Below are 25,501 nucleotides of genomic sequence, written 5' to 3' on the forward strand. Positions count from 1 at the left end.
ATTTGCAATATCAGGGTTAGGGTCCGGTCTCAAAATATGAAGTTACGGCTCTAAGAGAAATGACGAAAATGCACCAAGCTGCCAAACACAAACAATTTACAATTTATTTTTCAAATTATACAATTTGTGATTGAGTTCATAGTGTGCCTTTGTCCCATGTCTCGACCTGCAGGATGAAAGACTGGAGTCCTAAATGAGAATGAGTTTTTTCAGCTGAGTCTGTCACATGGAGGCTTAAGACCAGGGTGATGGGTTAGCTGCTCTGTGTCAAATATGACTCTATAATCAAAGCAATGTTATGCAAATAATTCATGAAGCAGTGTTTGTGTGTGACAAGGTGAACATGCCCAGTCACAAATGTCTCCTGCAGGGTTCATTTACTGTATAGTTATGTATGTACACCACCAGGAAATCCTGGATTGGATGTTGGAAAGGAAAAACTGGACAACCCTTTGATTTACAGGCCGCTAATTACATGATAATGTCAAGAAATAGCCAAGAAATAAGAAGTTATTGCAGCATAATGTCTAGAAATAACGGCCAATTTCATAATGTCGAGAAATATAGCCAAGAAATAATGATTGATTGCGTAGAAATAGCCCAGAAATAACAGTCAATTGCAAGGAATTTTGGCCTTTCCTAAAAAAATCAAAGCATGAAAAGCATGTGTAATCTTTTGCCTTTCTGAAAAACATGACATTGTTATGAAATTGACTGCTATTTTTTTTCATTACTATGCAATTACTTGTTATTTCTTGACATTATCATGTAATTATCACGCAATAAGCGTCCTAATAAAGGGTTACCAAAAATGTAATTAACATTGATTTGACTAATGTGAATATATCATAAAACAATATCTTTGTGTATTCATATTTACTGCACATGAAATTGAACATTGAGCACAAAATGTAAATGCACACCTTGGCGGACAGGTACCGGACATGAAATCCTGTCTGTTCAGTCAAGTCTGAAATGTTGGAACCTGTCCGACAAAACAGCTTGTGTCAAAATAAAAACACGCCACCACCGCCAAAGCTTTTAACGTGCAGCTGCCAGGACAGTGAGTGTGTGGTCTGTTGAGTTCACACACACACACACACACACACACACACACACACACACACACACACACACACACACACACACGTTCACACACGTTTGGCAGATTAGGTCCCATATGGCCCGAATTGGCTTTAGTTTAGTTTAGTTTAATTTGATTAATTTGTTTCAACACTTGTAATCACAGGGAGCGATTCCACTGAATTCGTCTTCCACGCTGCGTTTGAACAGTCGTAGTCAATGGATGGCTGATAGATTACGTAGATATTTGCCAGTGCTGTTTACTACACATTGGTCTCTCTCTCTCTCTCTCTCTCTCTCTCTCTCTCTCCTTATCAGTCTCATAGTCCCTCGTTCTTTGCTTGAAGGCACGTCGATAGACCTCTGTTCACCCGCTGAATTCAATCGACTCAATAAAAGGGATTGCCTGGACAGAGGTGGGGGCGGAGACCACAAATCAGGCCACGGGGACACTTGTTGTTGGCATTCAATATGTAGGCTACACACACACACACACACACACACACACACACACACACACAAAAACACACACAAAAACACACACACACATACAGTACACATCCATCTGAGGATATGTTTGCTCAGGTATATGCATTATATGTGCGTGTGGGAGGCCTCTGTTGTGCTCCAGTGCGTTTGTTTATGGAGTCCTGTCAACACACGGTGATTCACGGCAGCGCTGAGCTCCCATGGTCTTAAACATCTTTGTTCCTCCACGCGTGTTCGTCGTCTGCACAGATTCATATTTCTCCCCCTAAAAAACACTGATGATGAAGAGCAGAGCAGGTCCAGGTCGGGTTGTGTTGGTGGATGTTGAATGAACCTTTAACCTCAAGTCACTCACTCAGATGTGATTGTGCGGCCTGCACGGCGGGACTGTCATGGCCTGTGAAGTTTGATTTGTTGTCTTTGTGTTTCCCTGTTTCCCTGTGTGTGTTTATTCCCCACTTCCTGTCTAGTTCTTCTCTCCCTCTCTTGATTGTTGATTATCTGCACCCTCCTCTTACCCCACTCTCCCCCTGTGTCTTTGTCACTTCGTCTGCGTCTGTGACTGCAGCGTTACAGCTCTATTCTTCGTGAGTGACCTGTTGTTTCGTATTGACCCTCGACTGTTTTTGACCATGCCTCTGCCTCGCGTTTTTTGTACCACACTGCAAAAACTCAAATATCTAACCAAGAATATTTGTCTTATTTCTAGTCAAAATGTAATTTCTAGTCAAAACAAATCTCATTATACTTAGAGAAAAACTAATCATATAAAAAGTAGCTTGTTTTTAGACACGTTTTACTTCTTTCAAACATATTTTCACTTGAAATAAGTAGAAAAATCTGATAGTGGAACAAGTTTTTCTTCCTTATAACAAGCACTGCTTTCGCTGGCAGATTTGGAATTTGTTTGGAAGAAGTGAAAATGATCTAAAAACAAGTTAATTTTTAGGTGATGAGTCTTATTTTAAGTGGAAAGAGATAAGTTTTGACTAGAAATTAGACATTTTGACAAGAAATAAGACAAATATTCTTGGAAAGATATTGAGTTTTTGCGGTGCATAGCCCTTTTGACTGACTTTCCGTGTACCGACTAATAAATAATGGCTTAATTAATAATGGATTAATTAATCGGCTCTGTGGGTCATGTCCGTCTGGTTCTGACAGTGACACTTGAAGGGACCCACCGCCTACACTGTTTGATGGACTCTGACTCTCATCAACAGTTTTCTGAGTTAACATCAGCTCGTCATATTTCACTCTGCCTCTGCTTTCAAACCACTTTTCTCTTGCTTATATGCAGCATTTAATACAACCCAGTTCCCAGTTAAGCAGTTCTTATTTACATGACTTTCTTCTGATGTTACACTGATTTCATTTCGAAAGAGCAAAGGCCAATCGGGACACATGAACTCAGTCATGTGTCATTCCTCTGGCCAGTGGTGGATCTATGATCAGTCAGTCAGTCAGACACAATCTTTAAAGAGAGCCTATGCAGGATTTTTACCTTAATTAAACAGTTTCTGAGTAATTTTGATGGCAAATGCAGAGACTGCTTCCCAAAAAACTGCCGACGGTAACGCGCATCAGCGGTTTTGCATGCATTTACCTCTAAAACAACTATTATTATTATTATTATGTTATTATCTCATAGCGTGGTGAATGTGCAGGTCACAACTTGTCCACCAGAGCTTTTTGGAGTTGTTGAATTGTGTATTTGATGAGTTTGATGAGGGAAACCAAGAAATCCCATTAGCCTCCGTAGCGTAGCTCTGAGCAGCTCACGGCTCTGCTCCGCCGTTCTAAAAATAGCTTGCACCGACAATTAAAGGTAACGAACCTACTGCTATGACTATAGGCAATGGGCCAATTTGCCAAAATGTTGAACTATCCCTTTAACTATGATACATTTTTTACCTTACCTGTGATGGGTAAATAAATCTTCGTTGAAAACAAATGCACATGGCCAGGAGGGAAGTTAGCAGAGTTAACAGCAGAAAAGCAGCTGGACTTGCATAGTTTCCTTTTAATCATTACAGCCAGCCAGCATTACCAACACAACTAGAATACTGTTTTTTGTGGGGGTTTTTTCAGTCCTAATCTTTTACATTGTTGTCCCATAAAACACACACTAGACAGTTGTTCAACCACCTTATGTAATTCCTTCACTCTCAGTTTACCAGTTCCCCAGAGGGACGACTGCCGGTATAAGCGCTTTAAGGCTGAGGTAAATAAAATGAGTATGCAAATTGTGCAATCCTGCCTTCTGACCAAATGGGTAGACATGATTCATTTTTATAGAAATATATGCGGCAATTCCTCAATTTAACGGGCATAACCTGCCAAAACACAGAGGACCTGCACACAAACCTGCTCCCAACAGCCTCCTGTGTAGCTGTAGCGCACACAGGCACTACTGACGCTACTGACTCATGCTACAGTTTCACCTCGGTGTTTGGTGAGGAGACTGATGATCCACTCCAGGGAGTCGCTGCTCCCAGTCAAGAAATCATGCGTCTAATAACATAACACCACATGCACCACAATGTGTTGTTGTTTTTACACTTTGGATTTCACGTGGATTAAGATATTAAGACGTGAAATGTGAAACAGTGAGATTTTAACCCTCCTGTTGTCCACCTGGGTCAAGGAAGGAAGGAAGGAAGGAAGGAAGGAAGGACAAAGGAAAAGTAGGAAGGCAGGAAGGACAAAGTTAGTTAGTTAGTTAGTTAGTTTAGTTTATTTCGGACATGTTAAAAGAAATAAAACATAATACAGAAATGGACAGACATAACAAATAAAAACTTTGCAAAGAAAACATATGAACAAAAAAAAAAATTGAAAATAAAGATAATTTGATTTTTTTTTTTTTCATATCCAAAAAGGAGTGGGAAGAAGTAAAACTTATTTACTCCCACCCCTTATTCATAAATTATCTATCAAGCTAACTAGTCATTATAGTAGGAAAGGAAAAGTAGGAAGGCAGGAAGGACAAAGGGAAAGATGGGAGGAAAGAAGGAAGGGAAACAGGAAGGAAAGATAGGATAGAGGGCGGGAACAGATTGGGTCAAAAAGGAAGGAAGAAGGAAGGAAGGGAGGGAAAAGGATTGTGGAAAGAAGGAAGGGAAAGGGGAAGGACAGAAAGATGTATAGGGAGAGAACAGATTTGTTCGAGGAAGGAAGAAGGACGGAAGAAGGAAGGAAAGAAAGATGGAGGGTCAATTGGATCAAAAGAGGAAGGAAGAAGTAAGGATGGAGGAAGGAAGGAAAAACGGATTGTGTAAAGAAGGGAGGGTGAAAGGAAGGAAAGAAGGAAGGATGGAGGAAGGGAACAAATTGGGTCAATTTGACCCAGAAAGACAACAGGAGGGTTAAGGTGCTATCAGGTGGATTTGTGACAGGCTTGCTGTTGTTGTGCCGTTTATTAAACACATGTATGAGAGTTGTATCGGTCTTTACATCCAACTATTCCTTCGAGATGTTTAGCCAACTTTGAAATCTTGTAAAATCGTCAATACATTCCCCATCACATTTCTTTTTGTGGATCCATGGAGTCGTTGCCTCACAGCCTCATTACTGGACTCACCGTTGCATCATGAATACAAATAATCACTTCTTGTCTCCAGTGACGTTATTACTCGTGGTAGGGTTGTTTTTGCAATTGAGAAAAAATGTTCCCACAGGAGATCCAGCACCTTAATGGTTCCCTCTGGATGAGGGACAACACGTCGCTCTGCCTGCATATAGGGAGATGTCTTATCTCCTGCTTAACTGTTCAACCAAGTCAAAAGTACAGTTTCATACAGTCGACTTGGCTGTTCAGCTGTGCATCGCCCTATGTGGTGATGTGATGTTAGCATTGTGTGAATTCAGCGGGCGATTGTGGCGAACCGCTGCTCCTGTATGTGATTCTCCACATATTTGTTGCCTCATACAAACGGCACGAGGTACAGTATAGGCTAAATGATGATGCAGTTGTTCTCATTGTAAGGGTTTTTTTATCTTTTCTCCAGCGTTGGGCAGAGGAATAATCACAACACAATCTGCCAAATAGACTGAAAATTGCATTCTGCTTTATCTGATTCCACCATAGGTTTTCCAGCCCCTTTAGCAAACTGTAGCAGTCTCCATCTCCGATGATCCCACTATAGTCCACAGTGTGCAGCTGATAAAAATGGCTGATTACTGCAATGAGGCACCCTGTCACTCTAATTTACACAAGTCATACACTCCCACTCTGACTGCTGCTCAACCGCATTAACACCGGAGCAAATGTCTCTGGCAGTCAAACCCTGAAAGCCTAATTTAATCTACATGCACACTTCCACACAAATAAACCCACACCCTGATATTCATCCCTACCAACAATATGCACAATTTGGTATATATTGTTCCTTTGAGCGTGTAATTATGCGGTTTTAGATGCTTGTTTTCTCAGTGACACCGCACCAGTGAGAAGGACTTTGGTGTAATTTATTACGGCGCTGATGTGTTTCGGGTGATATCTGATTGGCTGCGTGACAAGAGGCTGCGGCATCCGAGGCTGAAGACGACGATTTGCAGGTTTTGGAAGTGAAGAAATGAAAGTTCAGCTTTGGCTTTGGAGATGTCCTGCTCATCACGGAGCACATTAACACGAGAGTCCCGAAAGGCTGTGCAGCAGCTAATGATGACAGGTGGGTAAGATAAACAGCCACATGGGTCACTGCTCCGTTATCCACCGAGGACTGTGTGAGCGCCGGCGTCCCGGGCCATTCACAAGACTGATTGTCTGCTGAATTGTACAAGGCGTTGTGTGTACTGATGATGCATGTGGTGAACGCCAGGTGTAGGCGTGTTGAAAGTGCAGCGTTTAGTGCACAGTCAGTGAAGAAGGCTGCAGTTATCTGTAGTGTGTGAGAGTGGGAGACTGAACTAACATGGGTCGTTCCCACCTCAACAAATTCATCCAGCTGCAGCATTTTGTTTGCTTTGTGGTTTATCTTTCTGTATTTCTATATTTCTATAGGCAGGATGGAAAGGTCCACCACTTTTAGCACTGAGCAAAATGTCTCTTGGATGCATTGTCATTCAACATGATTTAGTACAGAGGGAGACATGGAGAGTAACTATGAGGAATCGAGTCAAACTTCCTTTTTTATTTTGAAATGTCCTGTGTCGCCTGTTTACCTGCTTAACCACATACATGTCACACACATACACTAAGGCCAGTAATACAGGTATATATGATAGATATACTGTATGTAAGAAGACTAGATGACTCACCTGACGCTGCTGCCCAATGACACGACGCCACCACACGGCCGCCATCTTGGCTCAGTCCGCTCCCTCAGAGCATTATGGTTCACTTTCTACTGAAATAACCAGAACTTGCTCAGTTTTTGACCGATTTTCGAACAGTTTGGTTTGTTATGAAGAATCAGAAATACAGTCATGATACCGCAAACTTAAAATTACAAATAATTCTGTTTTCTTTTAAAGTAATACTGACGTAACATTATGCAAATAGTTAAAGTAATCATCTACTATATACGGACAAAATTTAAGAGAGACAGAATAGTTTTTTTAGTGCAGACTGGATCATCTACTGCAGCCAGAGTCACAGCACGTTGACTGAACCAATATGGCCGCCTGTGAGTTACGTCTGCGCTTTAAAGGGGAACTACGTATGCAAGTCGGTCGCTTTTTCACTGTTTTGGTCGTTTTTCCCCCCCCTACAGTTTCGGAGTGCATATTTCTTTAGGTATTTTTTTAAAATATAAAACTCACTTCTTACCACCGAAGCTGTTTAATTAAGGTCAAAATCTTGCATAGTTCCTCTTTAAGTCCATCTGATTTGAGCAGAGAGCTTTGTTGTAGGAGGACACATTAGAAATAAAGACGCTGCATGTTAGTATCATGCATCCTCTAAACTCTGACCAGGTGGGTTGTCTGTCTCACTGGTTTGTGTGTTGCTGATGGATCAGATATAAGATGGAAGCACAAAGAGATTCAACCATGACACCACAGCAAACATCAGTGAGGGGCTCATCACACACACACACACACACACACACACACACACACACACTGGAGGCTACATTAAAACACAGACCACAGTTCACTGCGTTTGATGCATCTGTGTTATTTAAAAGACACTAATGTTTGATTTAATATGTTTTGCCTTCTTCGTTTTTCTCAAGCACATAACACACAATAACACAAAAAGATGTCGCATCATGTAAACCTCTCGCAGCGTTACACAACACTCCTTAAAATATGAAACAAAGTCAAACAAAACCTTTGGCGGTTTCTGCCTCATTCGTCCTTCTGAGAAGTTTTGAAATAGTGATGACTCTTTGAGAAAAAACTGCTTCCTTTGGATTAACATCAGTGTTTGTAAGAAGAAAGGAAGAGGAAGCCGTTCCTCGGAGGCTGGATTACATCATGACTAAACAACTTTAGGTTTTTAGAGACGCTGGAAACACACAGCTTTATGTTAAAGCGGCCAGAGTGTACATCAGACTTTAATTAATATTCACACAGTGGCCGGAAAACTTATGACTTAAAACCCGGTGTTGAAGCTTCGGTTGTGCTTAATGTTGCCTGGTGGAGGGAGCAGAGAGAAGTGAGAGATGTTGGAGCAATGATTTTCATTGATTAAAGCAGGACACATCGAAACAGTGGCCGACACTGGCGGTAATAATCATCCATAACAGAAACCATTAACCCACCGTTTCAACCTGTATTCACTAACTTATCTGTCTTTGTTGAAAATGGGAACAGGCTGTTCTCAGACCTGTGCAAGTTTATCATTTTATCACATCTCAGTGTCGTGTGACCGGTCATTTTCCATTATGTGCGAACACAGGATTTGTGCACTTGATCCTGCATAATTATGAAAAACTGTAAAGGCATCATCATCGTCGTCTCTCTGCATTTCAGGAAATTAAATCAAAGTGAACTGAAAAGCCTCTTAAACACCTGCACGCTTGCTTTCCTCATCCCTTACCCTCTCGCTTTCATTTTAATTATCAAACGTAAACCGTTTTATCTGAATTTCACACAATGCGCATAATACAACATTAGCAGGATTGCATAATTATCCATAATCCACGACCCACGAAATGTATAATGACTGGCACACACAGAAACACAGCCCCCCACTGACTGCCTGCTTTAAATTCATCCTGTCAGTGTGTGTGTGCACGTATATACTCTGTGTGTGTGTGTGTGTGTGTGGGGGGGGGGGTGTGTGTGTGTGTGTGTGCATCACGTGTCAGTACTTAGTGAGTGCATGGATGTGGAAACTCGTATCCATATGACACTTGATCAGAGGTCCATTAACATCTTTTCCCCCTCTTCCATTATTGTCGTTGTCATATCATACAACTCTCCATTATTCATCCGTCCCCTCCGACGCTCTCAGCGGGGAGCGCTCGGGGCTCTGCAAACAAATCCTATAAATTCTCTAATTAATATTCATACAGTTTAGGCTTGTGATCAGAGTTCCTATAAATATCAGCCCCCACTCCCCCTCCCTTCCTCCCACTCTCCCACTCTCCCTCCCTCCCTCCCTCTCTCATAGTACATATGCACTTATCCAACACACATATGCACACTTTTTATCTGCCCTCTTTGACTCTCTCTGTTTTTGTTTTCTTTATTTTCTATCTGATCAGCAGCACACAGGTCTGCAGGGAGGAGATAAAGTCTCTTCGTCATCTTCCACTTCTTCTTCCACTTCTTGTTCTTGTTCTTCTCCATCTAAACCCCTCCCCCACTGCCCACCACTACAGGACCCATCCTTCACACCACAGCTTACAGTATGGGGACCAAACTGGAGAGGGAGATGCACCAGAGTAAAGACAGTATGGAGGGGGAGATGGAAAAAAAAAAAAAAAGATAGGAGCAATGTACAGCTCGTCCTGCAGAATGAACAAAGGCGTGTTGGTGATTTAGTGGCCATGCAACAGCCACTGCTGCTGCTGCTGCTGCAGCTGCTGCTTGGATTTACGCCAAATGTGCGTTTCGATTGACCAAAGAGCGTGAGTGTCCCTCCATCCTGCACAGGCCGGGAGTATGGAGGAGTGTGAGAGGCAGGTTGAGGAAGGAGATGAGAGTGAAAGTATATAAAGCATCCAGAGAAGAAGGTGTATAGTGTCTGTCATCTGTAGGAAAAACTGAGGAGAGATCTGATTCCTGTGCATCATCACTGCACATTTGTGTTGTTAAAGATTTCCTCTTTCTGAAGTGCTGTGGCCCCTGGGATGGGGTGTTTAATTTATTCAGGCTTTATATGATAATTCACAGCGCAGGGATGGGATGGGATGGGATGGGAGAGGAGAGGAGGGGAGGGGGAGTGTAGGGCTGGGAGAGACAGGGATGACACAGAGCCTTCAAGATCCATCTGAGCCAGCAGGGGGCTTCGCTCAAGAATAAATAGTTTGATGTCATTTTCTCCTCATGGGAGCAGCGGGACCGGATGATGTGTGATGATCCCACTATCAAAGCTGCTGCCTGGACAGGACAGCACTTCATGGTAACTCCTATGTGCAAAATAAAAAAAAAGAAAAGAAAAGAAAAGAAAAAAAAAGCAGGAGAGTCCTCTTCCCACCTCCTCTGTAATTGGTCCCCTGTTGCAGCTCTGAGCTCGGTGCACGCGCCCCCGTGCGGTGGGAAGCGGAAGCGCGGGCGCCGCGGGGGGTTTAAAAGCCCCCGACTGAGCCGGAGCTGCCCACAGTAGCTGCCACGGAGCTCCGGGAAAAAGTTTTTACCTCCAACTACCACGGTCGACGACACTTCGAGGAGGACGAGGCAGCAGAGAAAGAGACAGAGAGAAGAGACAGAGAGAAGAGACAGAGACATGGCCACTCAAGCACAGAAGCCGCCACACCTGCACCTGGCCGAGCTCACCGCGGCGCAGTTCATCGACATCTGGAAACACTTCGACGCAGACGGTCAGTGTCCAGCTGCCTGACAGTGTGTCATTCATAAATTAGTTTTTATTAGAAGATTAAATATGTAATTGTGAGGGGCATGTCAGATTCGTGTTCTCTCTGTGTGTTAAAACTATTTTATTTTCAGTCAGAGTTAACATTTTATCCTCTTTTGCTTTTTAAACTTGAATATTATCCAGTGAAGCGCTGAAATCAGCAACATATAAATATACTGCGATATCATATATCACTGCTGTAAGGAAATTAACACATTCAATCCAGTTGATCTGAAAAGGATATTTTAGCCTCAGTATTTGTTGTTCGGTGTTTTCATTTTTCATATTTAAGAAAAAAAGTCCTCCACTTGTCTGCAGTAAAACAAAAAAACAAACACACAGTTATGAGATTTGATTTTAATGCTCTTACATCCGATGATATCATTTAGTCACTTAAGTCAAGCTATATTCACTGTGATTACAAATGTGTGAGGATCTGCAGCGTTTTGTAGACCATGATGAGAAAAAACGAAATAACTCTCAGTTAAAGTTAAGTTATAGAGGAGGGGAGGATGAAAAAGAAAAATAGATAATGTAGGAGAGGGGGAGGGAGGATGAAAGATAAAAAAAAAAATGAGAGAGGGAGAGAAAAGAGGAGATGGGGGAGGGATGGATAAAAGGATGCAAGAGAGAGAGAGAGAGAAAAGGTAAGAAGGGTTTTGTTGGGAGGAGCTTCTGAATCTGAGAGCTTATACTGGGATTGAACTGGTGTGTGTGTGTGTGTGTGTGTGTGTGTGTGTGTGTGTGTGTGTGTGTGTGTGTGTGTGTGTGTGTGTGTGTGTGAGTGTGAGTGAGAGAGAGAGAAGCAGTGATTGATATATAGGATATATAGTGATAGATTATTATTAATAGGCACAACAACTTAATGAATGAGCAGAACTGATTTGATCTATTTTTAATTAATGATGTATTGGAGCTCATTTATAACAGAAGTGAAACAATCAGTCGATTAATTGGTTCGTCAACTTGGCCTGCATTAATTGATCAGTTTAGAAAATGATAAACACATTAATTAGATTAATAATAGAAATAAGCATTAGCTGTTGCAGCCCTGATCACATTATTTTATTATGTGATTAAAGCTGAGTTATGAGCTCATCATCTGCTGCTGTTGGATCAGTGTGGTGGATTCACTCTGAATGTGACAGAACTTTTTTCTTTTTCTTTTTTTTTTTCACTCAAATGCAAGTTATTAAAAAATGTACAGTGTGTACTGAGTTACACTGCATCACTGTCAAACAGCAGTCACGTGTGTGTGTGTGTGTGTGTGTGTGTGTGTGTGTGTGTGTGGCAGCCGAACTGCAGAGCAGCGCCGTCGTTGTCCTGCTCCGTTTCACTACGAGCCTCTTCAGCTTTAGTGGTTTTCATGATCCAACTACAACTGAAGGATTATTTTATGAGGCCATTCAAAAAAAATGAAAAAAATGAAACAACAACAAAAAACCCTGTTAAACCCTTTGGAAACTCTCACTGTATTTTCATCAACAATGTTGGTCTGTTTTAAAGGGATGGTTCAACATTTTTGGCAAATTGGCCCATTGCCATAATCCCTATTGTTTTAGGAGTAGGTTCGTTACCTTTAATTGTCGGTGCAAGCTGTTTTTAGAACGGCGGAGCAGAGCCGCGAGCTGCTCAGAGCTACGCTACGGAGGCTCATGGGATTTCTTGGTTTCCCTCATCAAACTCATCAAATACACAATCCAACAACTCCAAAACGCTCTGGTGGACAAGTTGTGACCTGCACATTCACCACGCTATGAGAAAATAACGGAGCGTTACGAGACAGAGTTGTTTTTTTTGCATGCATTTACCTCTAAAACAACTCTGTCTCGTAACGCTCCGTTATTTTCTCATAGCGTGGTGAATGTGCAGGTCACAACTTGTCCACCAGAGCGTTTTGGAGTTGTTGGATTGTGTATTTGATGAGTTTGATGAGGGAAACCAAGAAATCCCATGAGCCTCCGTAGCGTAGCTCTGAGCAGCTCACAGCTCTGCTCTGCCGTTCTAAAAATAGCTTGCACCAACAATTAAAGGTAACGAACCTACTCCTAAAACTATAGGGAACTATCTCTTTATCTCATTTTATGGTGATCAATCAAAAATAATTAATTAATTAACTAATTGATTAATTAATTTGTCATTTTTGTGACATTTTCCCAACAGTTTTGGATCAGAAAATACTTAATTGACATTTCTTCTGTCATTTCAGATGCCTTGGATTGTCAAAAACCTCTCATATTAAATCAGGTTACATTTTAAAACAATGTATTGATCAAGCAATAGATGAGAGTAGAGTGTAAATATCCAGCTGATCAACAACTTATTGATCCAGAGCCTTTCAGACCTAGACAATCCAGAGGTTAGGGTCACCACACTAGTGGAAGGTGCAGAGGAGACACCGGTTAACCAATCAGTTAATTTTCTTTGGGGCTTTTAAGCCTTTAATTGATTGGACTGCTGTAGAGAGACAGGAAATGGGGAGACAGAGAGGGGGAATGACTTGCAGCAAAGGGCCAATGGAATTGAATCAGGGCCACTGCAGCAAGGACAATAGCCTCCCAGCCTACCCGCTGAGCTAAACAACATCCCATAAAGTGAATTTTCATAGCTGATGAGAAAACATTTTTGGAACCCAGCGATGTGAATAAAATGAACACCTCACCCTCCAAAGTGAGACCAATTGTTTTATCGGTGACATATTATAGAAATATCCCTTTTTGAAGGCTCTTCAACACGTATTTGGGTGTTTGTCTTGCCTTCCAGCCCCCAAAATGTGAGAATTGACAAAAAAAATCTGTAATTTTCCATGTGGTTCTACGAGCTGTTCCCTCGGTTGACTGTCAATGATTTAATTAGTTTTCGAATTTGCATAATACCATCCCTACCTGTAAGTACAGGTACCAGTAGAGGGGGCGGGGCTAGTGAGCAGTGGCTCATTTGCATTTAAAGGGACAGGCGCTGAAACCAGCCGTTCTGAACAGGGCTGTTTTGGGCAGATGAAAAGAGCTGTGATGTTTGATCCTTGGGGTATTTTGACCGAAGCATGTCACTAACTATTTTAACTATTTTAATTTGTGGAAAAGGGGAATAATATGTCTCCTTTAAAGGAAAACCTTCAATAATTTTATTGATAATCAACCATTATCCTCAGCAGACATGTCCGGATCAAAACCTGATGCTGCGAAATCGGACATAGAACAACTTTGACTTTGACTAAACTAGGATCAGTCTAGTTTTAGTGTGTTTGAAGGACTGTTGTTGCAACTGGTCGTTTCCACAGCGACGCCACAGGACAGCGCCTCCTACTGGCGGCAGTGAGTCCACATCTGCAGCGAAGCTGCTGCACACTGGATGAGATACAGAGAGTTTCTCTCGATCATATAGGAATAAATCCCACTCAGCTCATCCATATTATGGCTCCTCATGTGGGCATTGATGATATCCTTTTTGGTCGTTTCCACTCGTTATGAGTCAGGCAGCTGCTGGACTGTTATCGAGTTGCCGTTGAGCAATCGGCTGCTGAGCTGTGGTCGAAAATGTTTTGGGCGAGAGAGAGAGAGAGAGGGAGCTGCATCTGCTCGGTGTGCAGTGGTGCGCTCCATGTGGCAGCTGAGATTTGTGCTGCAGCTAAACTCGTCCCAGTGAACTGAGAACACGGGCGGCGACGACGACCTATGTGGGCTTCATTACAAACCATGGGATTTGAACACACTCATGCCTCATCACAGGTTATCTGTTGTTTGCCCACCTGAGATACTGTAGATTTGGAGTGGATTTAATCCCCTCTCTCACTTTGATTATGTAACCAACTTCATGGGAGAAACTGGACGTCTGTATGATGCAGATCTTATTTAAAGACGACAATGAAGATCCTTTTGTCTTGTTTATTTACAGTTGCTGTTAAGTCATCTTATTTTTATTTCTTATGTACTTATTCATTTGACAGAGACAGATCATATATTAAAAAATATTTCTGCAAATATGCCAGATTTAGCCAAAAGGCTAGTTTCCATCTGTTGTCCCTGGCCAGGCGTTAATTTCATACATAGGCTACATGTATAATGACAATAAAGTAGGCTATCTTAAATCTTAAAGGCTGACACAAAACAAAACAGAAAATTTTAAAAAGACAACCTTAAAAAAGCCGATCAATAGGCTTCAACTAGTCAAAATTGGTTCAAACATCTGACCTGTAGCTACAGGTACAGACATCAGCAGTAGCTTCTCTCTATTGGGAAATAACGTATAGCCTACATGTGCACTCTCCTTTTTCTTGCGGCGCACATTGTGTCACACTTTATCACACTTTATCACACTCTTTTTCCCCTCTTTGCTGCACTTGGTTTAACTTAACCACCCTCTGCCGACCCAGCTGGAAAGACCCAGCCAAGCAAAGAGCAAAGCAGCACTCAGTAAAAATAATTATTACTGAGTGAGTCAGTGATGATCACAAAGTCAAAAAGAAAAACAATCTAAACATTTTCTGTGGACGACTGAGGGAACATTTATTTGTGGCACTGGTTTTGATATCATGAGACTTTGAATTTATCTTCTGTCGTCTCCATCCATCCACCCATTGGCTGTAGGCTACTGCTTATCTGTGCAGGGCTGTCAAAACCCTCCTTTAAATGAAATATCTCTACAACTAATATCACAGACATCTTGACGACTATTGTAGATGCTGCTCATTACAGACGCATAATGAGCCGTGCAGTGATGAATAACTGTAATGAAAGCGAGGATGAGTGTCAGGTAATAACGAGGCCCTTTTTTTTTTTTTTTTTAGTGTTTGCGTTGTCAGCGTTGTTTGGTCTCCTCCTCTCCTCACCCAGAACTTTGCGTCCCATCATCTGAAAACAGCAGCTCAGCCAAAGCACAGATGGCGACATGCATGGAGCACCTATCAAATACGACGTGGAAATGAAGCTATGCAGACTAGAGGACGGGGGAGAGAAGAGGAGGGGAGTAGGGGGGGAGGTGAGGGAGAAAACGATCAGAAAGGAAAGGAGATGAAAGGATAAGAGATTAAGAGATAGAGATGGGGGGCAGGGTGGATCTCTGCATTTTATTCTGTACATCAGTGTTTTATTCTGAATTGAAATAACAATTTTATTAACGTCTATTTTTGTAAAGGGTTCAAACCTGCCCCCCCCCCTCCCCACCTCTCTCTCTCCCCCCTCGTCCTCCCTGTGTCCTCGCTCGGGCTGCAGACAGATGGAGCTCATTCTTGTGATTAAAAAGAGAGTGCTGAGTGTCCTATATGTTTCTCCCTGCTGTGACTTGCAGGCAAACCAGCGGAGTAAATTATTGTATTAAATTAAATTAAATTATCCCCCCCCACCCCACCCCAACCCCAACCCCCCTCCCTGATCATGTGACTTGTTAGAAGAAAGTACAAATCCGGACACAGGACAAAACGCTCCAGTAAGCATAAGTCTGATTGCCCAGTTTCACCCTCTCAGGCAAGAACTCACTCGTTATAGCGCTCGCTCACTCTCCAACTGTGTTTTTTTTTTTTTGGTTTTTGCTGCAGCACATCACTCAATCTCCGGAGTCTCTGCCACGGCTAAATGCAACATTTGGCAACAGTATATCATATATGAATATGAATATGAGACGTTGTATATGGTACAGTACAGCCTCGTTGTTGTGGAGTGCGCCTTCACTTCATCAGAGTGGGTTTGCAATTAAAAGTTGTTTTTTTTTAGAGGTGATGTAACGTGTTAATCGTCCTATTGACCAGCCCTGAGCCGTGTTTCGCCTCGTCTTGTGCCTCGTCAAAACTTCAGGGCTAAACGGAGCAAATACTCTAAGAAGAGCTCAAGCTGATGCAGGAACAGCTGTAAGCAGATGTGCAGTCTGGATGCAGTCCAAGTGAGCCGCTCTGCAAACTGCTGCTCACTTGGATTCAGTCACACACCACTTGACCGGACAAACACTCGAAGTTTGGCAAAAGACGCCCTCCCTCCCTCCCTCCCTCCCTCCCTCCTCCTCCTTCCTCTCCTTTAGTGACCTTTAATCTTTCATCCAGATCTTAACTCTTTTAATCAAACTTTTGCACAGTCAACAAAAGCTCCAGGCGACTTAAAAGCTTCAAAACATAATTTGTGCCAAACTAATTTAGTTCCCTCTGCTCGCTCCGCAGGAAACGGTTACATCGAAGGGAAGGAGCTGGAGAACTTCTTCAAAGAGCTGGAGACCGTCAGGCGAGGAACCAGCGTGGTGAGAGCGGCGAGCAGCACGCCACGGAAAACATGCGGTCACATTCACACAAAGTGACACGAGTCAAAACAATACAAGAGCATATTAATCACAGTTACCAAGATGCCAAAGTTTCCACTGTGTTTTTAAACCATTGGACAATAAAGTCTTCTTATCTTATCTTATTTGTTATCTGAATTACATTACAAAACAAATGAAATATATTGTTAGTGAGCGTTTGGTTGTCATACATAAACAATAAGTCTATAAATCTTATCTTTAGGGTTGATTATCTTGAATATATCTTTAAATTAAAATCTGCATTATCTTAAATGTCTTTGAACTGTGGTTTGGTTCACATGCAGGATCCTTCACATGCAGCGTTCAAAGAGAAGTTGAAGGAGTTCATGGCCAATTTTGACAAGAACACTGATGGGAGGATCGAAATGTCTGAGGTGAGAGGGCAAAAATCAAAAACAGGTTATTTAACTTTGCAGTGCGACTTTTAACAAAGTGTTTCCTGTGTTCATAGATTGTAGTTGTTGTCTATCTCCGTGGATTGACAACTACAATATTAATCTCTTCATGTCTCTTCATCCTCCATCCTGTAGTTGGCTCAGATTCTTCCCACAGAGGAAAATTTCCTGCTCTGTTTCCGAGAGTTTGTTGGATCCAGCTCTGAATTCATGGCAGTAAGTTGCTCTATATTCATCTGTTTATTTTTTTACCATATTATATCGATGCCTAATGATTTCATTATAGACTGTAACTATATATTAGATCTGCTATGTCAGGCTCTCCCACACATCAAATCTGATTCAGTTTAACCATTGTAAAGAGGTTTGAGTTTTAAATAACGTTTCCCAAACAAGTTAGGGTGCACGTTTAATGTGGAAACAGCCAATAAATGTTGGATATTAAACTTAAACTGCACCATGATTGATATTAAAAGACATAACTGGTGTAAATTCTCTTCTGAGTAAGTCTATAAGCTTTTTATTTTATCCATAAATTAGTTTTGTCAGCGGCTAACGACGGTTGTCGTTTACAGTCACTACACACATAAAGCTTTAAACTGCATTTAAACCTCAGCTGTCGGCCTGAAAGCATCTAAATATTACACACGGTGAAGGAGTTACCTTAAACTGAACGTTTTAATATTTAATACCTTTTCCAACATCAAAACACCGCCATGTTTGACACGCACATCTCGATCAGTCGCCTAAACCGTACAAAAAGAGCAACTTCAGCTGCGCATGTTGTGATAATTAGAGAGGAAACTGTGAGGCATTGAACATCTGGACCTCTGTGATATAAAACAAGTACACGTACAGTACAGTAGCTTACACTGACATGGCTGCACTGTGATTGAGCAGAGCTTTCAGTGGTGTGATGTTCGGGCGGCTCAGCGTGTTCTCAGACGTCCATACATTATGAATGGACCGCAGCTTTCTGCAGGGGAAAGGCAGGGCGAGTGCTGGAGGGTTTTAGGTATCCATCTTTGATGAGGCCTCGACAAATTCTATAATTACACAACGTCGGATGACACCGCTGTCATTTCTCTTTATTGTAGTCTTTTTTTCTCTGACATGTATTTCTCATTTTGTCATTGTGGTTGATGTGCACGTGTTTTTTTGAAAGCAACTACAACAACACAACTGTTCCCTCCCACAGGCCTGGCGGAGGTACGACACCGACCGCAGCGGCTACATCGAATCAAACGAGCTGAAGGTAAAACACAATGTCAAACTCTGCAATACGACTAATTAACGTAGACTCATTTAAAGAGCTGCAGCTCTGGATGTTAATACAGCAAACACCTACTGCTCTTCACCCCGACTCATGACCTTTAGTTTGTGACTGAGAAAGACCCAGTGATTGGTTGAAAGATTCAGATTTTAAAATGTTTGGCTCATCTAAATCTGTTCTCCTTTCCATAATGAGTGGGTCATTTCACCAAAGAGAGACTAGCGAATACAGTTAGTGGTTAATATAGGGTGACCATATTATGATTTCCGAAAAAGAAGACACTTGACTCTGCCTCAAGAAACTTGAAGTTTACATAAAGTATGCCTCATAACTTCAATATATTTAAAGTATGCCTCATCTGTATGGATAGAAAATTCAGCTATACAAAAAAATAATAACTCTCTATAACCAGAGAATAGTTAATAAGTCTGAATGGTACAAAAATAAAATAAAAACATCTGGAATTAAATAATGATAGAATGATAGTTTTTTGTTTTGTTTTTTGTGATGAGCTCCCTGACATTTTAATTTCCCTTAGGGATGAATAAAGTTTTACTCTTCTCTACTCTGTCTAGAAACACTTCTGTATTAGAAAATCAACCTATAACAAACAGGACAGTAAGTCAAGGAGTCTTTTCTGTAATTCATCAGTATAAGCTACACTTACGCCCGGGTCGGACTCGAACCTGGGGTGCTGCAGTAAGGAGTCAGCCTTAATGGTTTGTGCTTCACTGCAGCATCTTGTAATCAGAGTCAAAGCTGCTCCAACGCTTGTTCACAGACAACAAAGTACCGTAGTATCCTGTGCAAGAACACGCTTAATGGCCCCGTGAAAAACAATGAAAAAACTGGACATTTTCACCCTAATTAATACGTTTCATGCACCGTGTGTGTGCAGCACTTGGTGGTAAACAAACCTCAGCTGAGATAATGAGAAACCTCTGTGTCATGGCGGTGATATAACAGGTGCTACAGTCTCTATTGAATCCGTATGAAAACAAACGCTCTTCCTCTTCTTCCTCTTCCTCCTCTCACATCATGAGGTCCGTATAATGACACCAGCTTTTTCTGTTTCACCACAACGACTGCAGACTGAGATCATCACATCATCCGAGCACTGACCGTGGTCGTTCTCCTCTCTCTCTCTCTCCTCCCTCCTCAGGGCTTCCTGTCAGACCTGCTGAAGAAGGCAAACAGAAACTACGATGACAAGAAGCTCAATGAGTACACACAGACTATTGTGAGCATCATTAGGCACAGAAATTGTTTGTCTTTTCGCTTTGTTTTCGGACTTTAAAGGCCAAGACTTTCACAATTGTGTAGCTACTATCCTCCATCTATTCTCTGTCAGGACATATTCATTTAAACATAACATTGACGACTGCATTATCGCTTATGCAGCCCATAAACAGAGAAGAACTGTGCACTTCCTAAACCAAGAATCATTTTATTGGATGTATTACATTACATATTCATACCGTTAACTTCGTCCACCTCTCTGTCAACAACGATGCCTTTGTGTTCATATTTTTCCGTTTGTATCTTTTGGCTGCGGCGTTTCGACACGATGTAACTCAAGTCGCTGCCCTGAAGCTTTGAATTTTAATGTCTTGTTTAATATCTTGAGCGACATAACACACTTCACCTGTAATGCTGAAACATCACTTTCCGAGCCACCAGCATCAGTCAGCCATCCGTGGGCTGAACTCACTTAACTGCTGCCATTTAATCTCACTCCAATGGTTATGTCTTACATTTGATGTGTGTGTGTGTGTGTGTGTGTGCAGCATTTTTGGTGACAAAATCCTTGTTCATTTTTTTTCTGCGCAGCTCAGGATGTTTGATCTGAATGGAGATGGCAAGCTGGGCCTCTCTGAGATGGCAAGGTGAGTGTTACTTCACTTTATTTGTCACTTTTTTTTCCGCCCCCAAGAACATGACAATGACAATAAACAACTAATAACATAAAACCTTTTCTTTACTCCAGGCTGTTACCGGTGCAGGAAAACTTCCTGATGAAGTTCCAGGTAAGTTTGGACTCAAACACACCAGCGTCCTTCTGTCAGGTAGTTGAGGAGACAGGACCCAAATGCAGACAATTTATTTATTTATTTATTCACTTACTGACAAAATCTCAAGGAGCAGGAACTGAAGCAAAACGCAGGACACAGAACGCAGACTACAAACGCAGACGATTGAACAAAGACAAAGGGAGACACTGAGGTTAAAGGGATACCTCACACAAAATCGATAAGTCACCGGTTTTATACTTACTGTCATGCCAAGGAAAGGTTTGGAGAACTTTCTGAGTCATCAAAACGCTTTTGGAGTTGCAGGGGGGGTCCGGCTGGCAACGGGTTTTCATATAATGGCGGAGGATACAGCTTACTTTTGAATCGTCCAAAATACATGCTATGAAACATCCAGATACCTCCATACTGCTCGTCCGTACTGACCCAAGTGTCCTGAAGCCGCCACATGAAAAAGTTGTTCGGAAAAAATTAATTTGATCTCTGTTTTTAGCCTTGTTGTAGTTGCTCCCAGTGGCTCTGTTGATGTTTGTGCACATGCGCAAAATTTGCTGCGAGATGTTCTTCCATGTTTACATCATACAGTAGGCTACATCCAATGGTTTACAACGATGAACGAACATCTCGCAGCAAATCTCACGCATGCGCACAAACATCAACAGAGCCACTGGGAGCTACTGCTACAGCAAGGCTAAAAACAGAGATCACTTGGGTCAGTACGAACGAGCAGTATGGAGGTATCTGGATGTTTCATAGTGTGTGTTTTGGACAATTCAAAAGTGAACTCTATCCGCCGCCATTATATGAAAATCCGTTGCCAGCCGGACCCCCCCTGGAACTCCTAAAGCGTTTTGATGACTCCAAAAGTTCTCCGAACCCTCCCTTTGGAATGACGGTGAGTAGAAAATTGGTGAATTATCAATTTTGGGTGATGTATCCCTTTAAATAGGCAAGTGAACACACACGAGGTGCAATCACAAGAGGGAGAACACAGGAAGACAAGACAGGAACTTCAAAATAAAACAGGGAACAACAAGTCAACTACACAAAGGAAGTGACACCAAGACTTTCACAATAAGACAGGACGCCAACCATGGCGCCTTCGAACCGAGTGTAACAGCGTTCATATGAAACGTTGTGTCGAAGCAGCCGAAGATTCGTCCTGCTGACAGTGGAGATTCAGAATAACACAATGACACATTATTGGATTCACTACAAGAGGATTATTTGTCATCAAAGGACTGAAGCAACATATGGGGCATTGACACAAATGCGTGTTTACTGATGTTAAGTCCTTTGGGAATTAAATATTTCAGTGTGACATTTCTTTGAAAACATCATCAAGTTTTCAATCCCATTAAAAAAATCAACATTGGACACAGATATTATCTATTAAGTGATTTGGATAATTGGAGTCAAATTATTCAGATTAAAGACCGAGGACTTTAATTTGCGTCTTAAAATAAAATATCTTATTCTGCTGTTTGAGGCTACACTTCGTCACTCTGTCCGCTGTTGTTTTGATCGTTAAAGAGCCACAGTTTGCAGCACAGCGGCAACGTTAATCTACATAGATCTGCCGCATGCATTTTGTCATGAACTGTATGTTCCCATATGTACATCGTGGCTACGGAGAGCAGATCAACAATTCCTTTCTGACAGAGGATTAGTCTGTCTGATCAGGATTAACTCAACTCTAGTCCCAGTTATCATAATCTCCATGGATTAATATCAGTTCTGGATCTGGTGGGGCTTTTACCGCTGTCTAGAAACATCCATCCATTTCTAATAATTTTCACCGCTCTCTCTCTCTCTCTCACAGGGCATCAGGCTGACCGTCAAAGAGTTTGACTCCCTCTTCACCTTTTATGACAAGGTGAATAGTGCATGGTTTTTTGTGAAATGTGATATGTGTTGGTTATTGTGTGATAGAGTGGCTCAGTGAGGCTCAGGCTACATGTTTCATTTAAATACATTTCATGATGGAGGAAAACTCACTAACTTAAGGTGGATCCTCTGGGGACCATTAATGTCTAAAATATGTACAAAATACATTGGTTGTCCATCAAATAGCTGTCAGGATCAGACTGGATGGCAGCAGGGAGACAGACAAAAAGACAGGGAGACATACATCACCACATTTTCCACATTTCTAGACTTTATTGTCATACACCGTATCACACACTGCATCTTATTTGTGCACCTCTGTCCTTAAATTGATCATATACTATATCCAATTAATCCAACTTATCCTTTCAAGTATTTGATAAATGCTCAGTCTTTTTGCTGGTGATATCAGCTGGTTGGTTCATCACCACGACAGACTGAAATATCTCAACAACTATTCATGGAGGATGAATCTCTGTGCAGATTTATTCTCTGTCCATCTACTGTCACTGTGAGGTTTGCATTTGCTGAAGTGAAATTATTTGAGAAAGATAGATTTTCATGTTCCCCTCAGGATCATCTTCTGATTTGTTCCTGCAGCACCATCGTCAACCTCAGTAGTATGGTGTTTAAAGAGATAGTTCAACATTTTGGCAAATTGGCCTATTGCCATAAACAATAATAATAGTTTTAGGAGTATATTTCGTTATTTTGTTGTCGGTGCAAGCTGTTTTTAGAGGTATCTCTCATCAAACTCATCACATACACAATCCAACAACTCCAAAATGCTCTGGTGGACAAGTTGTGACCTGCACATTCACCACGCTATGAGATAATAACAGAGCGTTACGAGATGGAGTTGTTTTAGAGGTAAATTCATGCAAAACCACTGATATGCGCTCCCGTCAGGGGCAGTTTTTCAGCAAGCAGTCTCTGCATTTGCCTCAAAAACAACTCCATCTCATAACATTCTGTTATTATCTCAAAAGCGTGGGGAATGTGCAGGTCACAACTTGTCCACCAGAGTGTTTTGGAGTTGTTGGATTGTGTATTTGATGAGTTTGATGAGGGAAGCCAAGAAATCCCATGAGTCTCCATAGCATAGCTCTGAGCAGCTCGCGGCTCTGCTCCGCAGTTCTAAAAATAGCTTGCACCGACAATTAAAGGTAACGAACCTACTCCTAAAACTATAGGGATTATGGCAATGGGCCAATTTGCCACAATGTTGAACTATCCCTTAAAGATTAAGTGGTTTTCTTCACACCACTTTTCCTTTAAATAAGACATGTGGTGTGTGTGTTTGTGAGGTTGTTTGTCTCTGTCAGCCCAGTTATAAAATGGTTTCCCGTCCACATGGAATTGGCTGCATGGTAAACTGGTGCAGACAACGTCAACACGGTGGCACCGTTATAGACTTAAGTCTCGTTCGTACATAAAATACTTTTAGGAAGATCTGTTGAGCTTGATCCCTCCCTCTATGTCTCTTTCACCAGGACGGTAATGGATATATTGATGAGCAGGAGCTGGATGCGTTGCTGAAGGACCTCTGCGACAAGAACAAATTGGTAATGAATAGTTTTGCCTATTGATTGATCAGCTCAGGTTGCTTTTCTTCTTGCCAAATATAGAGCTGAGATTAAATGGCTGCCTACTGTACCATCTGTACAGTAGAAGACGACTTTGTTCCCACTGACTTTTGTGACTTTTCTTTGTAAAAAAAAAACAAAAACAAACGAACTTGTTGACAGGACGTGGACTCATCAGGAGTCGGCGGCTACAAGAAGAGCATCATGGCTCTGTCTGATGGAGGGAAGCTGTACCGCACCGAGCTGGAGATCGTCCTCTGCCGCGACTCCACGCTGTGACCTCCCTGCCCGGGACCCCCCACCCCCACCCCCACCCCTCCCTTCTACCTCCTGATGTAATCTGGTGCATGTGTGACCCTGAACCTCGCAACACGCCGCTTAAGAGTGAAAACAAAAGTCTACTACTGACCCTGCTCTTTTAGCTTTATACCCTCTGATTTTTTTTTATTATTATTATTTTTATTATCATTAATAATAATACTTTTCAAGCAGTTCCATAGTGAAATAGCCACTGCACTGACTTTAGAAATATATTGTGTTATTTATTATTTATTTGTTTGGATTCCTGTTTTTAATAATATGCATTTGTATTTTTAAATTAATCTCATATCTATATGTTCTTCTCCCCCTGAATTTAAAATGGATATTTGTTCTGTAGCATCTCTTCATTTATATTATTATATTTATTTCTATTTAATTTGATATAATATTATATAATTTGATGAGGCTTTAACTGTTCAATCAAAGACATTATACTGAGAGGTGAATAAATATAACATGACAACTGTTGTCCCATTTCTTCACTGGCACAGATGTTCATCCAAATGATCTTCTGTTACAGCTCAGCCACTTCACTGCACCTACAATAAAAAGGTTTGTTTAGTGTTTTCTCTCAGTGGGATGTAAAGAAAAAATAACCCCCCACCCCTCCCTTCGCTCCCTCACTCGGATTGGTTCCGGTGAAGATTACAGCTCTAGTGCAGATGCCCAGAGCAGAAATGTTTTCTCCAGAGTGCTCCACCTTCACTCTCTAATCTCCTGGTAAAAGAAAATATGAAGTGGAAAAAGCTTGTGCTGCTCCATTTTTCATAGAGGAGGGTCTCTGAGGCCTCTGTGGCACTTTGAGATGAAGCGAGCAGAGGAGGACGAGCTGAGAGACGAGGGACAACGAAAACACACAGCAGTGCGATTGTCTCACTCCCGCTTGTGTACTGTATATACACAACACCAGAAAACACAACATGACAACCAAAGATCTGCAGTTAATTAACTGAGTCATCTGTTTCTCACCCAAAATGTATCTGGACCTACAATATAATACAGAATAATATAAGTAAACAACAGTATATCTTTATTATACTGTATTTTATATAATGTAGTTCATTCTCAAGACGATGTCCTTGTTTACTTTTCCGTTTCTCTCTATAGGACAAAGTGTCGACACACCCCCGTGTTTCACTCTTATGGAACAGTCTACCTTCCATAAATTAATCATCAGCTCTTTC

At 41.6% G+C, this 25,501-nt stretch overlaps 1 protein-coding gene across 2 annotated transcripts; it reads left to right on the top strand.

The window, feature by feature from the left end:
• The first annotated feature begins 10,222 nt into the window (after window positions 1–10,222).
• LOC146989676 (calretinin-like) lies at window positions 10,223–24,780 on the top strand. 2 transcript variants are annotated; one of them, XM_085773096.1, is made up of 12 exons: window positions 10,223–10,374; window positions 10,415–10,508; window positions 16,689–16,765; window positions 17,110–17,199; window positions 17,356–17,436; window positions 18,419–18,475; window positions 19,656–19,733; window positions 20,324–20,379; window positions 20,481–20,520; window positions 22,346–22,399; window positions 23,904–23,975; window positions 24,159–24,780. In XM_085773096.1, the coding sequence occupies exons 2-12, from the start codon at window positions 10,415–10,417 to the stop codon at window positions 24,273–24,275; spliced, it is 816 nt and encodes a 271-aa protein (XP_085629222.1). In that variant the 5' UTR covers window positions 10,223–10,374; the 3' UTR covers window positions 24,276–24,780. The 2 variants fall into 2 exon arrangements, with proteins under 2 accessions (XP_085629222.1, XP_085629223.1); XM_085773097.1 differs by having other exon boundaries at window positions 10,256–10,339; window positions 10,375–10,508.
• Window positions 24,781–25,501: the final 721 nt, after the last annotated feature.

The sequence above is a fragment of the Trachurus japonicus genome, chromosome 3, assembly GCF_045865225.1.
Source record: "Trachurus japonicus isolate A0001 chromosome 3, Traja_1.0".
NCBI classification, from domain to species: Eukaryota; Metazoa; Chordata; class Actinopteri; order Carangiformes; family Carangidae; genus Trachurus; species Trachurus japonicus.

Coding starts and splice junctions, on each gene's coding strand:
- LOC146989676 (XM_085773096.1), top strand. CDS start 10,415: ATGGCCACTCAAGCACAGAAGCCGCCACACCTGCACCTGGCCGAGCTC. Junction 22,400..23,903: donor TCTTCACCTTTTATGACAAG/GTGAATAGTGCA, acceptor CTCTTTCACCAG/GACGGTAATGGATATATTGA. Junction 23,976..24,158: donor TCTGCGACAAGAACAAATTG/GTAATGAATAGT, acceptor ACTTGTTGACAG/GACGTGGACTCATCAGGAGT.